This window comes from Anser anser (genome assembly GCF_964211835.1).
Source record: "Anser anser genome assembly, contig: SUPER_W_unloc_3, whole genome shotgun sequence".
Lineage (NCBI taxonomy): Eukaryota > Metazoa > Chordata > Aves > Anseriformes > Anatidae > Anser > Anser anser.
In genome coordinates, this window is record NW_028154229.1 from 879,870 (window position 1) to 892,011 (window position 12,142).

The window sequence follows — 12,142 nt, forward strand, 5'->3', positions numbered from 1 at the left end:
AACCTTTTAAACCCATAATAAAATTGTGATTAGTTTTTTCAGGAGCTGGATCACCCCGAAGGGCTGAATGGTAACACAAGCTCTGAAAGCAGGCCCAACCTCATGACTGAAGGCGCTTCAATAACCTTGCCTCTTCTAGAAGTAGTAATGAATATGTATTAGCCTAGGAGCATAAAATCCAACCGCCTTACGTAACAGGTGTGCGTCCTGGCGGAGCAGAGACTCCCGGCGCACCCAGCGCTGTTTGCTTGCCTCTATTCGTTTAATAAATTGTAAACTTTGATTGTAATTCTATTTGGGACTCAGTTATTTATAACACCTTTATTAACAATCAGACAGTTTACGATCCTGAAACATGGGACCAAATTGAGGTCAAGGTGTGGGACTCTGCTACTAAAAACGACAAGGTTGCGGTGGGATCGCTCGGCACCTGGCGAGCAGTCTCTGAGGCCTTAAAGAGCCGTGTGCGACCACAATCAGAAACGTGTGGTTTGCCAGATAGTGAGGGAGCTGCGGGCTCGTTCACCGATCCTTCTGCTACACCATCGGCCCCCCCGGCCGCTACTGCCATCGCAGGCCTTTGCTGTTACGCCCCCTGGTGACCTGGACGTTCCTTTTGATCCAGGCCCTATAGGCCCTGAAAAGGAGCCAGATCTGTTTCCCTTCGATCCGGGAGGAATAGGATACATAAGGCCCGAAGGCCGAGTTGCTTAACAACTTAAAGCGAGACATATTGTTCCCACGACTAGCCCTGGAATTCTCCGGTGTTTGTAATCAAGAAAAGGAATGGAAAATGGAGACTGTTATATGATCTGAGAAAACTTAATGAAGTCATGGAAGATATGGGAGCACTTCAACCAGGATTACCAACTCCAACTATGCTCCCCAGTCATGGCCATTAATAGTAATAGACTTAAAGGATTGTTTGTTAAACACTTGCCAGAATTCGGAAAACTTTGCCATGTTTATGTTTCAATTGATACCTTTTCTGATTGGACATATGTATAGGCGTACTCGGGTTTCTTATGAATACGTAAAAGCAATGTTCTATATATTTAGAAAGTTTGACGGTTGTGTGTGCGTGTTGGTAGAGCGTAGACTCCCCGTGCACCCAGCGCTGTTTACTTGCCTTTTATAAATATTACTAAATTCAGATTGAGTTGTATCTTCATTTATAACACTGTCATGGGCAGTCAATAAAGTGTGGAGGTGGATCAAACAGCTCCTTTATTCACCATCCTCTTGTTAAGCAATTCCTTTCCCTGCTTGCTTGCAGAGCAGGTGACACAGCTGGACTACACCTAGAGGCCTGCCAGAGCTTCCTTCAAGCACTGGGCTACTAGCACACTACGCATACACAACCTCCTGCAACAAAGCTGCCTCTGTAGCGTGCTATGAAGCTCTGGAGCTGCCTCTGTAGCTTCAGGACTCACTGCAGAATTGTGCCATGTCCCAGGGACAGGGCCTTTGGGTCTCCTCCAGCAGGCTGGGTGGAGGGGGCAGGCAGCCTCCTGGTTTGGGGCTCTCTGGGTGAGGGAACACTACCAGCTGAGATGGCTCCTGGCCAAGGGGCAGCTATACGACCCAGTCCTTGCCTTTTGGGTGTTCTACACCCACCTGGCTCTTCACACTAAAAGGACCAGCGTAGGAATTGAGCAGTTGTTGTGCTGTTAATCCACAATGGCCAAGTTTAGGGCTGCAGGAGAGGGGCTGGGTGTCAAACATGCATCATTTTGGAGTTTCTTGCAGCCTGGCTTAGCTTATTCTTCATTGCACCGTGGGCAGGACAGTGTGCAGTGCATTGCTCAGTGGGCAGGACAGGATTCACGTCATGAACCTTGCTCTGCAGCACCCATCTTTTCCCGCACCTCCTCTAAGGAAGTGGCATCCCTGCAGATCGGGACCTCGTTTTGCTCTGCAAAAAACAAACAAACTTGTCCTTACTACCAGGCTGGAGCTGAGCTGGTAACTGCACTGAGTTATCTTGCAAAAAACTGCCTGCAACTGCTGCTCAAATCATGTGTGCTCTGTGATCAGAGAGGGTGGGGTGCTCTAGGATGGAGACTCCTTTTTCCATCAGTACATTCACACACTCTAGACTGGCAGGTAAGCAAATATTTCAAAACTAACAATAGAGATTGACACATTTTTTCTGCTGTACATAGATAAATAGCTGCAAAGCATTTACAGCTCCTCTTGCTAGTATCAAACAATGCCAAAGCACCTCTCCAAATCCCCTGGAGATTGTTTGGCAGGGTTTCAATATACACAGTCCAATCACTGAGCACATTTAGATTATGACCATGGCTGTGTATTTTTCTCTGCAGCGTAAGAAACCACTGAAGGTACTACATTAAATAGACTTTACAGAGGTGAACAGTGGAGAGGAGAGCAGGTCTGCATATACATGGGCAGGGCTTGGTTAAGCCACACACCAATTTTCTGTTCTGCACCATCCACATAACAGGTATATAAGCACCTCCTCTCCCTCCTACATGATATCGGTGGCCTTTTATTTGGCTTTGAGCCAGAGCCATGGTGTTAAAAATGGTTTCCGTGTTGCATATGATGTAAAAGACTTCCTGAGAAGTGAGGATTTTATACTTGGGAAGTGCTTTTCTTCTTTATCAGACAAACAGAAAGCTCACTGCTAACTAAAACCTAAAGTGCTTTGTAACCAGTCTGTGATTTTGAATCTGAACCAAAGCTTACCGAAGTCAATGGGAGTTTCTTTACTACATTATCTGGCATTCAGACTGCACTCTGTGGGGAAAGATGCTAAATATGCAGCAGAACTCCATCTTGCAAGCTGCTGAACATCTCCTGTGTGGTACTGAAAGCCCTCTGTCCCTCACAGATGTGAAGACATTATGGAAAAGTCTAGGACACGTTCTTCTCTGCAAACATTTCTTGTGAACAGAAATTCACTTTGAATGAACTTTCAGAGACATTGCAAAAAAAAAGTAACAGGAGGCTTTGAACGTTTTGAATATCCCTTACAGGGATCTATTACATTATAATTCAAAGTAATTTTTTTTTTTTTTTAACTGGTGTCTGTCTCACTCTACACTCAGTTTTGTGGAGAAGCTTGAGATCACAGTGTGGAGCTCCTTTCTGCAGGAACATCTTACTTTGTGGGGCTGGATGCAAAGCACCTCTGCAAATTGCCGGCATAGAAAAAACAAAGCCAATGAGACCAGAGCGACCAGCCAAGTGTGGACGTGGCCCCAAAGATACACCGTACACTGCAGGACTCAAGGACCTGAGCCAGACGCAAGATCTGAGCTTCTTAGCATGACTGTAGGTTATTTACCAGCACTGAGATTTATTAGTGAATGCTTGCTTAGTAGTTTGGAGATGAAAGATATACTGGGGGGTGTATCAAGTATAATCTTACTACAGTTTAAAAAAAAAAAAAAAAGCCCCTTCCTGAGCAGGATAACAGAGCCCTCTCAAAAATGTTCTGCATAATCCAAGCCAGTTAACATTGTGTCAAAATAAATTTGCTCATCTGAGCATAAACTGCAGTGATAAACCCCTTATAAGAAATAAGTTACAAAAGATAATTAGAAAATTATGAGACTTCCTCCTAAAAGAGCACTCCCTACAGTTTTACTTTAGTAGAGTCATTCTGCTTTGAAAGCCAGTGGGGCAGAAGCAGCTGTCCAAGACAGCCCATTAGAGCAAATGCTGGTCTTTGTTTTTGTTGATTCCTTGTTGATAAAGTCTAAAACATCCAGATTTGCTATTTTTTGTACACTACAACATTTATCCAAAACTTTTGGCACAACTACCTTGAAGTTTTATATCAAAAATATGAAAAATTAAGAATACATTTTGAGGAAATTGTAACTTTAATCCCTCACAGCAGACAAAAGACACAGGAACAGTTAGGAGTTGATTGGCAGTGAAAAATTATGCAGAGATTTTATTTATTACCACCTGCAAAAAAATACAGTGGTAGTATCTCATTCTTCCCTGGGCTTTTCTAATATTTGATGCTCAGAATTCTAGGACATCTGGCTTGATTTTGAACAGATGCCTCACCAGTCATTAAGAAATCAGAAATACCCAGCAATAAATTTCTTATGAGATTATAAACTAAAAGAGACTTGATGGCAGGCCAGCACTGTAACCCCAGATGCTGTCTAACTTTCAGGATAAGAAAAAAAAAACAAAATCACAAGCCTGATAGTTCATTAGCTGTGCCTTAGCCTGTTTGCCAGACCCAGTTCAGACAAAACTTCCACCTCTCTCTCAACTGTAACACCTTTGTTAATTGGCCCTATTCATGCTGAGATAACTTTTTTTTTTTAATTATCCAGGTATTGTTCGTCAGTAAGATCGATCTCAAGTGCAGTAAATGCTCAGAGAAACCGTCCTTTTCAAATACCTTGCTCTGACTCACTGCTTTTCAGCGGCCATTTCAGAACAGGATCAACAAAAGGTAAAAAAGGTCTTTGAGAGAGATGGTTTGAAGGGACCTAAAATTACTGTTCCTGGAGAAGGTTTGTTTCTATGTCCCTGAGTAAGGGAAAGTGCATACCTCCATGCTTTTGCTTGGTGCACTTCCTTGTCAACAAAAATAACTGTGCTAAAGTATCACAGAGACAAATGGTTGAGGCATAAGTCCTGGAGAAGTAGTACTACATCTGAAGGACAGAGCTCAAAATGGTTTGGACATGTGCGTGGTACAGGGAAGACTAACTCTGTGGAAGAAAAATGGACAGTCAGTCGCTACCGAGCTTTCTGCACCTATTTATTCTTCATCCCAACACCCAGAAAAATTCAAATCACAGCTCAGTGCATAGTCTGTGTGTTTTTTTTTTTTTTTTTTCCATTCTCAGGGGATTTTGACAAAAGAAAGGCTAAAACTAAGATCTGTAATACTACTATACTTTTTGCCTCTCATGGTAGTGGCTGTAGAAGTTGACATTTGGTTAACTATATAGATTTCTTAAAAGTATTGACAGGCTGCACATAACAAAAGCTGAATGTGTACTTTCCACTCTAATATAGCATTCATTTTATATTAAGGACAGCAACAATACAGGCTACTCTGCACCCATAAATTAACTGTGGCTGGACCATTCCCCACGGCCACGCGGTGCAGAAGAGCTGTGCCCACACCACGAAGCACTCACCTTTCAGCTCAGGGTGGCCACATCCAGGCTGCCAGCGGGGAAAGGCTGCGGGTCTGGGCCGACTTGCCATCCGTGCCAGGAACTGCTCCCCAGGGCATCAGTGGGCTCACACACAGCCCTGTCAGGGCCAATACCACAACTTATCTACAGAGCTGATTTCAAGTACAGGGCAACATTAGGATAGGCATACACAACCATATCGACTACTAGGTAATTTTTCTGGTACTCTTTTTGTTTTCTTTATGATGCCAGTTGGTGGAAGAAAATGTTGAGGGTTGAGTCTGCAGAACACGACAGTTTAACACTACAGTGGGATCCTCATCGCTTTAACACGGACAAACTTTGGCACAAGAGGAGAGCAAACAAGAACCAACAGCTGATACAAAGCTTCCTTGTCTGTTTACTGAAGTAGATTTGGTTAGGCGGTGGCTGTTCTGTGTTTGTTTTCTAGGATCATGTTCTTGAGCTTTATCAGTGTGAGGGATGATTTTTTAATTTGAGAGACTTCTTTCATGCTTCATTCTGAGACCTATGTTCCACCTTAACATTTGCAGTTGTGGTCTGCATGTTAGTTACAAACCAGACAAGTGGTGTTTCCATTTCCTGATTGGGGAGTTTAGCCTAAGTAATCAAGTAAGAGTGCAAACTGGACATCTGAGGTTTGAATGTTCAATTAGAATCACACAGGTTATACATCCAATCCTTTATCTGTGTGAACTGTACAGTTAGTGCACAGCTCGTCACTTCTGCAGCTCACAAAAACAATATGTGGATGCACAACTTGCTTTGGAAAGTCACTTAGAAACCTGATGGTCTGAGCTCTACTGAACAGAACATAGAAAACAAATAAATCTGCTGCAGATCCCTCATGTCTGCTCCTGGGACTGCACAGGCTGGCTCTCAAACGGTGAGAGAAAACGGGTTACTGTGCTTGCCTGACCACATCCAGGAGCTTTGGCACTCTAAAGCCATTAGAGCAGTACTTTCTTATTGAGCAGCATGATTACTTTATGTCTGGGCAAAATTTTTTGATCTGTAGCGCTAAGATATTTTACCACAACACTACAGAAGAGTTAAAAACAAGACATCATGTCTAGATCTGAAAACCCATGAGCTGTAAATCATTAGATGCTAAAATAATATTCTGGAAACATATGTCTAACTGCTTGCATGCTTTTACAAAGTTATTTGATTTCATCTACTACTAGGAGCAGGGTATGGCACACAGGTCTGACCTGGTCCAGCTCTTCTGTCACTTTCATTGCTTTTTCCATGCTACAGAAGGTATCGTGCAGCCAGTTCAGAGTCCTGTATTTGAGACTTGTAAGCTCACCTCGAACAGGAGCAAACTATGCAGGGCAGTGCATGTAAATGGCAACAAGCTGCACACTTCTTCTCCTGCATTCCAGCTCTGTTGGGCTGCACCAAGGATCTGTAAAACCAGCTGATCTGACCTCCCAGGGACTTGCTGGGAATGAGAGGAATATTGAGAGAGCAACTTGGTGACATATCCAAATGCCAAGGGTAGCTGAAACCGCTTTCAAATACTGGTGGCTCTGCAGTGGTGAGGAAGATCGATCTTCTATGCTGAGGGATGGCCTGGTGCTTGGGACTGAGACCATCTGAACAAAGACAACTCCACTAGGGAAGCCCCAGCAATCAGGATGTTGCACAGGATCAGGAAATGACCTAGAAGACTATTGCTGTGGTTTCTGAAAAGGTGACTGATTTTGGCTCAAATCTATTTCCGAACTTTTTCTAATAACCAGAGGCAGAGGATTTCTTCCATAAAATACTTCAACACATTAATATATCTGTGAACTAAGATGCTTCTAAAAAGATATTATTGGGGATAAATTTCTCCTTTTTTTTCAGTGGAATAAGCATAGCATTGAAGTACAGGGAAGCTCAACTATTATCTCATGGTTTTCTTTCTTTTTATTATAGACTTTTTATCCACATGAATGATAAAGAAATTACAACAGAGTTAAATACCTTTTTTGATAACAGTGATTATATTCTTATTTACACTCAATATTAAATTGTAAAATATTTCCAGAGGAGTGCAATCTTAATTCATACAGCAGGCAAAATACCAGAGGAGGAAGGGGCCAAGGGAGAGGGGTGTGAGAGTTTCCAGTCTGCTTTTAAAAAGCACTGTGTATAGCTAACGCTTTTTTTATCCATCCATCCATTGTTCTGGCCCATCTGATAAGACACTCATTTCTTTCCATAAAACAATCACTATCCCAAAGCAAAAGATGAACTGGCAGATGTTGTCAAATGTTTGTGGCACTGAAAGGATCATCAGTTCCCTTCACAGCTTATCTGTATGATTCATCAAAAGCATTTTCTCTATCAAGTTCAGTAGTCCTAAAAACACAAAGACTTAAACTTTGGTACCACCAAAAAAGATCCAGGACAGGCATTTTTTATTTTTGTTTTGTTTTGTTTTTACTAATAAATGGCTGCTACATTCTATTTTACATGGTTGTCCATGATGTTTTGAGGTCACTTGTCCTTGAGTTCAGAGGAACCTGATTTGTTTTGTTTGTTCTTTAAATTTCCAAGCCCTTCCATTGTCTCAGTCTTTATACAAGTCAGATTTCTGAGTGGTGGGTTATAACTTACAAGGTAACAGCTGCAAAAGATCCTGCACTTCTAGGAATAAATAAGTAAATAATTAAAACAAAAACAAAGAGAAAAGGTTACCAACCCTAAGCCCAAGTTTCAGATTTCTTTACTCACAGAATTACAACATTTATTTGCAATCCCTACAAAAGGGACACACAAAAGTCACCTATTCCAGAAGCTTCCTCTGAGACTTCGCTAGTTAATATTTGCAGAGTCCCATGAAAATACTTCATTAAAGATGAGGCACAAAGTGTAACTGACTGCAGTATGACTAAACACAACCAGACATTCTGTGGAAAGGCAGGCCCAACAAGAGCAACACAAGATTGTGGAAAAACACAGGGCATTAACTGGTTGCTCTGTACTGCACGGGGTCTTCGCTCCCTCGGTGCACCGTGTGGTATGTATGTGCATGCATGTTCCTTCTTGAGGCAACTCTTTCCTGTTTGGCACATTGAGAATCTGAAATTGCTTCTGAATAATATAGTTGTGATTCTCTGCTTGACTGATTTAGCTTTGCAGTTAAGTAACAACTAATCTTTCAAAAGCACTGGGGCCTACTCAGAGAAATCCCTGTTGTCTGCAGGGATGGTGTCTCACTGGAAACAAAAACAGCATGAGAAATGCATCCATCCTTCACTCTCAGCAAATAAGCGGGGAATGCTCATAGCTGTGATGCCAGCACCTTCCTTGCAGGGACCGTCAACTGATGAAAACCTGATGCTGAGAACAAATGGTGCCATTCATCTGATGCTGCCATCCTCAGGCTGACTTTTATTGTAGATCAGTGTTTTGGACAACATGCTTAGGGCAGGATCCCCTGCTTCTCATTCAGCATGGCATAATGTTTTATTCAGGATATTAATATTACTGAATTTATTTTAAATTGGTGCTCAGATTAATGTAGACTCAACTGGAAAATGCTGGCAGTCAGTAAGAAAGCATGCAGAAGAAGGCAAAACAGACCAACTTGATGCTTAGATTAATCTCGTTATCTCAGCAGGCAGAGCTCAGGGCCACAGATACTGGTTATCTGGTTACTCTGTGCTTACTCCTGATGTTTTTTATTTGTAAATATCTACTTCTTCCATAGCTCAGACAAACTTCCATCACTGATACAATCAAAGCCTTATTCAGATGCCCCAGACTTTCTCCTTAACTCCTTTCCTTTGTGCATTATTGAGGTCTCTATATGATTGCCCTTTATTTTTCTAATCTGCCTACTCCACCTCAAGGATTTTTTCGTTGAATCCACAAACCAAATTCCGTAGCATAACACAGTAGCAGAACTACTGACTTTTTGCCTCTCTGTCTTCAAGCCTCAATCTCCTTGTTTTACCATAAAAAATAGAGAATGTCATTTAAAGGCTTTAGCACCTGGAACTGGAATCACCCAGGTCATTGATGGCGGAGATGACAGTTCTTTTCACTGAATGTTTCTGTAAAACACTCTTGAAAAAATATGGTGTTGGGTGCAGGAAGATCCTGCAACGCATCTGCAGGAGACTGAACTACAGAAAACAGTACCACTGTAGTTCTGCAGGGCTCCCAAACTGTACTGCTCTTTCCTGGCATTGGTTCAACCTAAGTCTCTCCTCAGAAGCTCCATTATGGGCACGAAAAACCCTGCCCGTGTGTGAACTTTTACTGCACGCTGAATGTCAAGGTAGTTTCCCTCCTTCTGCCGAAGGTCCATTACCTTGAGGCCACTTTCCAGTGTCAGAGAGCAGAAGTACTTGCTCAGGCTATTCACCCAACTCTCACTGCTATGTCCTACCCCAGTGAAAGCTAGCAATTTGGGTGGCACATCTGCGATCAGCTTTAGACCATAGCATGACACATCCATAGGCAGAGTTGTTAGACCAGAACCCGTAATGTCACACAACAGAATGATTCTGTCAATTCTCGCAGTGGCTGCAGAGAACAAGGTGATGGCCAGACCAGGCAGAATAACACCTTTCAGAAACTTACCTTTAGCTTTTGCTGAGGTGTGTACCGAGCTTTTCTTTCCTGATCAAGCTTGCTGCATAGGGAATCTGCAATGACACAGAAACAAAGCCACTGCTTTACGCTGTATGAATGCTGAAGCAGAAATTAAATAAAAATGGCCATGATTAAAACAACAGACAGATATTAAAATCCAGTATAAAAGATGTCTTGTGATGTTTTGTTCACATCACAAAAATAGAATGACCACCCATTCTGCTACCTGTGAAACGATAAAAATCAGCTGTCTGTAACAAAAGGCAAAAACCACTGATCTCTGACCAGCCAAAATACAGCAGTTTGGGAGTATGAGTCTTCATATATTTATATCACTATAATTAGAAAGTTCTTAATAGCTATCTCTGACTTGCACCAATCTGAGGAAAGCCACTGAAGTGGAACAAATAATTAAAGGAAAACAGAGAACATAGGCGTATTAGGGAACATGGTTATATTTAGAAACAAAGTGGGATGATGTGTTCACAGGCTACGGGGGATGCAGTAAGGGGCAGCTCTTTTTCCATGCTAGGCCTTTAGAATGCAACAAAGCTAAATTGCTCTGAGATTTCTCCATTAGCTGGGAATCCAAGTGTCTACAAATTCACTATTCTTCAGTGCTACCTTCTGGAAGGACTGTTGGAGGAATTCACATTGGGATCATAAAATTTATGTTCCTACGCTCCCAGGTGCTGCCGCACACCGAGGTGACCTGCTTCTGCTGCCAGGCACTCCAGAATATAGCCAGGAATAATGTCAAATATGTTACTGCGAGCTGACAAATGGGCTGAACTGAAGTCAGGAACAAAGCCTAAAGCTGCAGTAACAGCAAAGGGAATAGATAGACAAATGCACTGAGTTCAAGCAACCTGCCCTGTATAGGTAATAACATGCCAGTACCAGGTGAATTTGCACCTGTATCCACAATTTCCCTAACGTGCATTCTTGTACACCCTTGTTCTGGTTTTAACTGCATCACACCCACAGTGTGCGAGAACATTTGCGTGAATTGTGCTCAGAGTACCTCTGGACTGGTAGTTTACACCAGTATCTGCATTGTCATCTCTCACAGAGAGTATCTGTGCATGCCTGCCTCAGTAAGGAAAAGGGCAGGCTGGGACTGAAGAAAGAAAGGGACATCTGCAGCTCAGGAGCTAACCCTTTCGCTTCTCAGGAAAGGAGGTCAATCTGACTGAAAGACGCAGCACGAGGAAGAAGCATTGTCCGTAAAGATGAGTTGTCTGAACAAAAGCCTTTCAGAGGGCGCACACCACTTCTATTACATAGACCTGAGAAAAGGGAAATGTCTATGTACAAGCTAAGAAGCCCAAACCACTGGTGACCTGAAGGAACCCATGATCTAGGTGTTTTGCCTGACTACTCTTACAACCTTACCCTTCACAGAAGCTGAAAACTATCAGGAAACTTGCTGCTAGATCCCCCCCAAAACAGAGCTCGCCCCTCCACTGAGTCCTGGGAGAGAGCTGCCTTTTCGGGCACAGTGTTTGCAAAGGATGGAAAACTCCTCTCCAAACTGCACCAGATAGGATTGTGCAAAGAAAGTTTTAATCAGATCACCTATCTGCATGATTTATATCATTACTTCTGAGATAACAGGATCGGTGCAAATCTGGCAGCAAAGGGAGTCACAAACAAACTGTCTGGATAAGCACATTTCAGCTGAGACCTGTGATGTTTCTACCAGTTGCTTTATTCCTCTCTCCCACTCATAACAGCAAATAAGCAACATCAGTTTGCATGACCGTCAATTATATAGGACATCTCCCAAGACATACTGACCTAGAGAGTACAACCAGGTACATTCTGTCAGAAATGTACTGTTCTTAATCCACTTTTCTGCTGTATTTGGCACATCAGCATCTTTTCAATGTGTATTGGTTTATCCATGCCCCTGGTAATAAATGAAACTGAGAGGTGTGGGTGTTCAATAGGGACAATGACTACTTCCTTCACAAGTTAAATCACCTACAATGTCATCTGCTACTTTTCGTGTTGGATGAACGTTTCATGACTCCAGGGCTACAGGGGAACAATATTTAGGGCTGTTCATAACATTACGGTCCCCTTTAGTGCATCCAAGGTGAGTGCTCTGATGAAGACAGGATCAGCACTTAAATGGGCATGAAGATCCAATGTGCAGCCCCTTATCAAAGGCCATACACCCCTGCCAAAAACAGCAAAAAAGCAGATGGTTGGGTGTTGGAGTTGAAGCATCAAGCAATATGTTTCTCATGACTAAGCCTATATAAATAGGAAATAAGGTGCAATAGGAGCAGATCTGTAGGGTGTAGGAGAAAATCCCAGTGTCCATACTGCATTTGCCTTAGTTTTTTCCTTCAGACTACCTACAACCTGAGCCT

General features: G+C 42.5%; 1 protein-coding gene across 2 annotated transcripts in view; it reads right to left on the bottom strand.

Moving 5' to 3' along the window:
- Nucleotides 1-7,033: 7,033 nt before the first annotated feature.
- LOC310888890 (SKI family transcriptional corepressor 2-like) overlaps nucleotides 7,034-12,142 on the bottom strand; it is a 35,221-nt gene continuing 30,112 nt past the window's right edge. For both annotated transcript variants that reach the window (XM_083852509.1, XM_083852511.1), the window contains 2 exons: nucleotides 9,750-9,814; nucleotides 7,034-7,805 (listed from right to left, as the gene is read on the bottom strand). In XM_083852509.1, coding sequence (XP_083708635.1) covers nucleotides 9,752-9,814 — 63 coding nt within the window. In that variant the 3' untranslated portion in view covers nucleotides 7,034-7,805; nucleotides 9,750-9,751. The remainder of the gene's footprint in view (nucleotides 7,806-9,749; nucleotides 9,815-12,142) is intronic.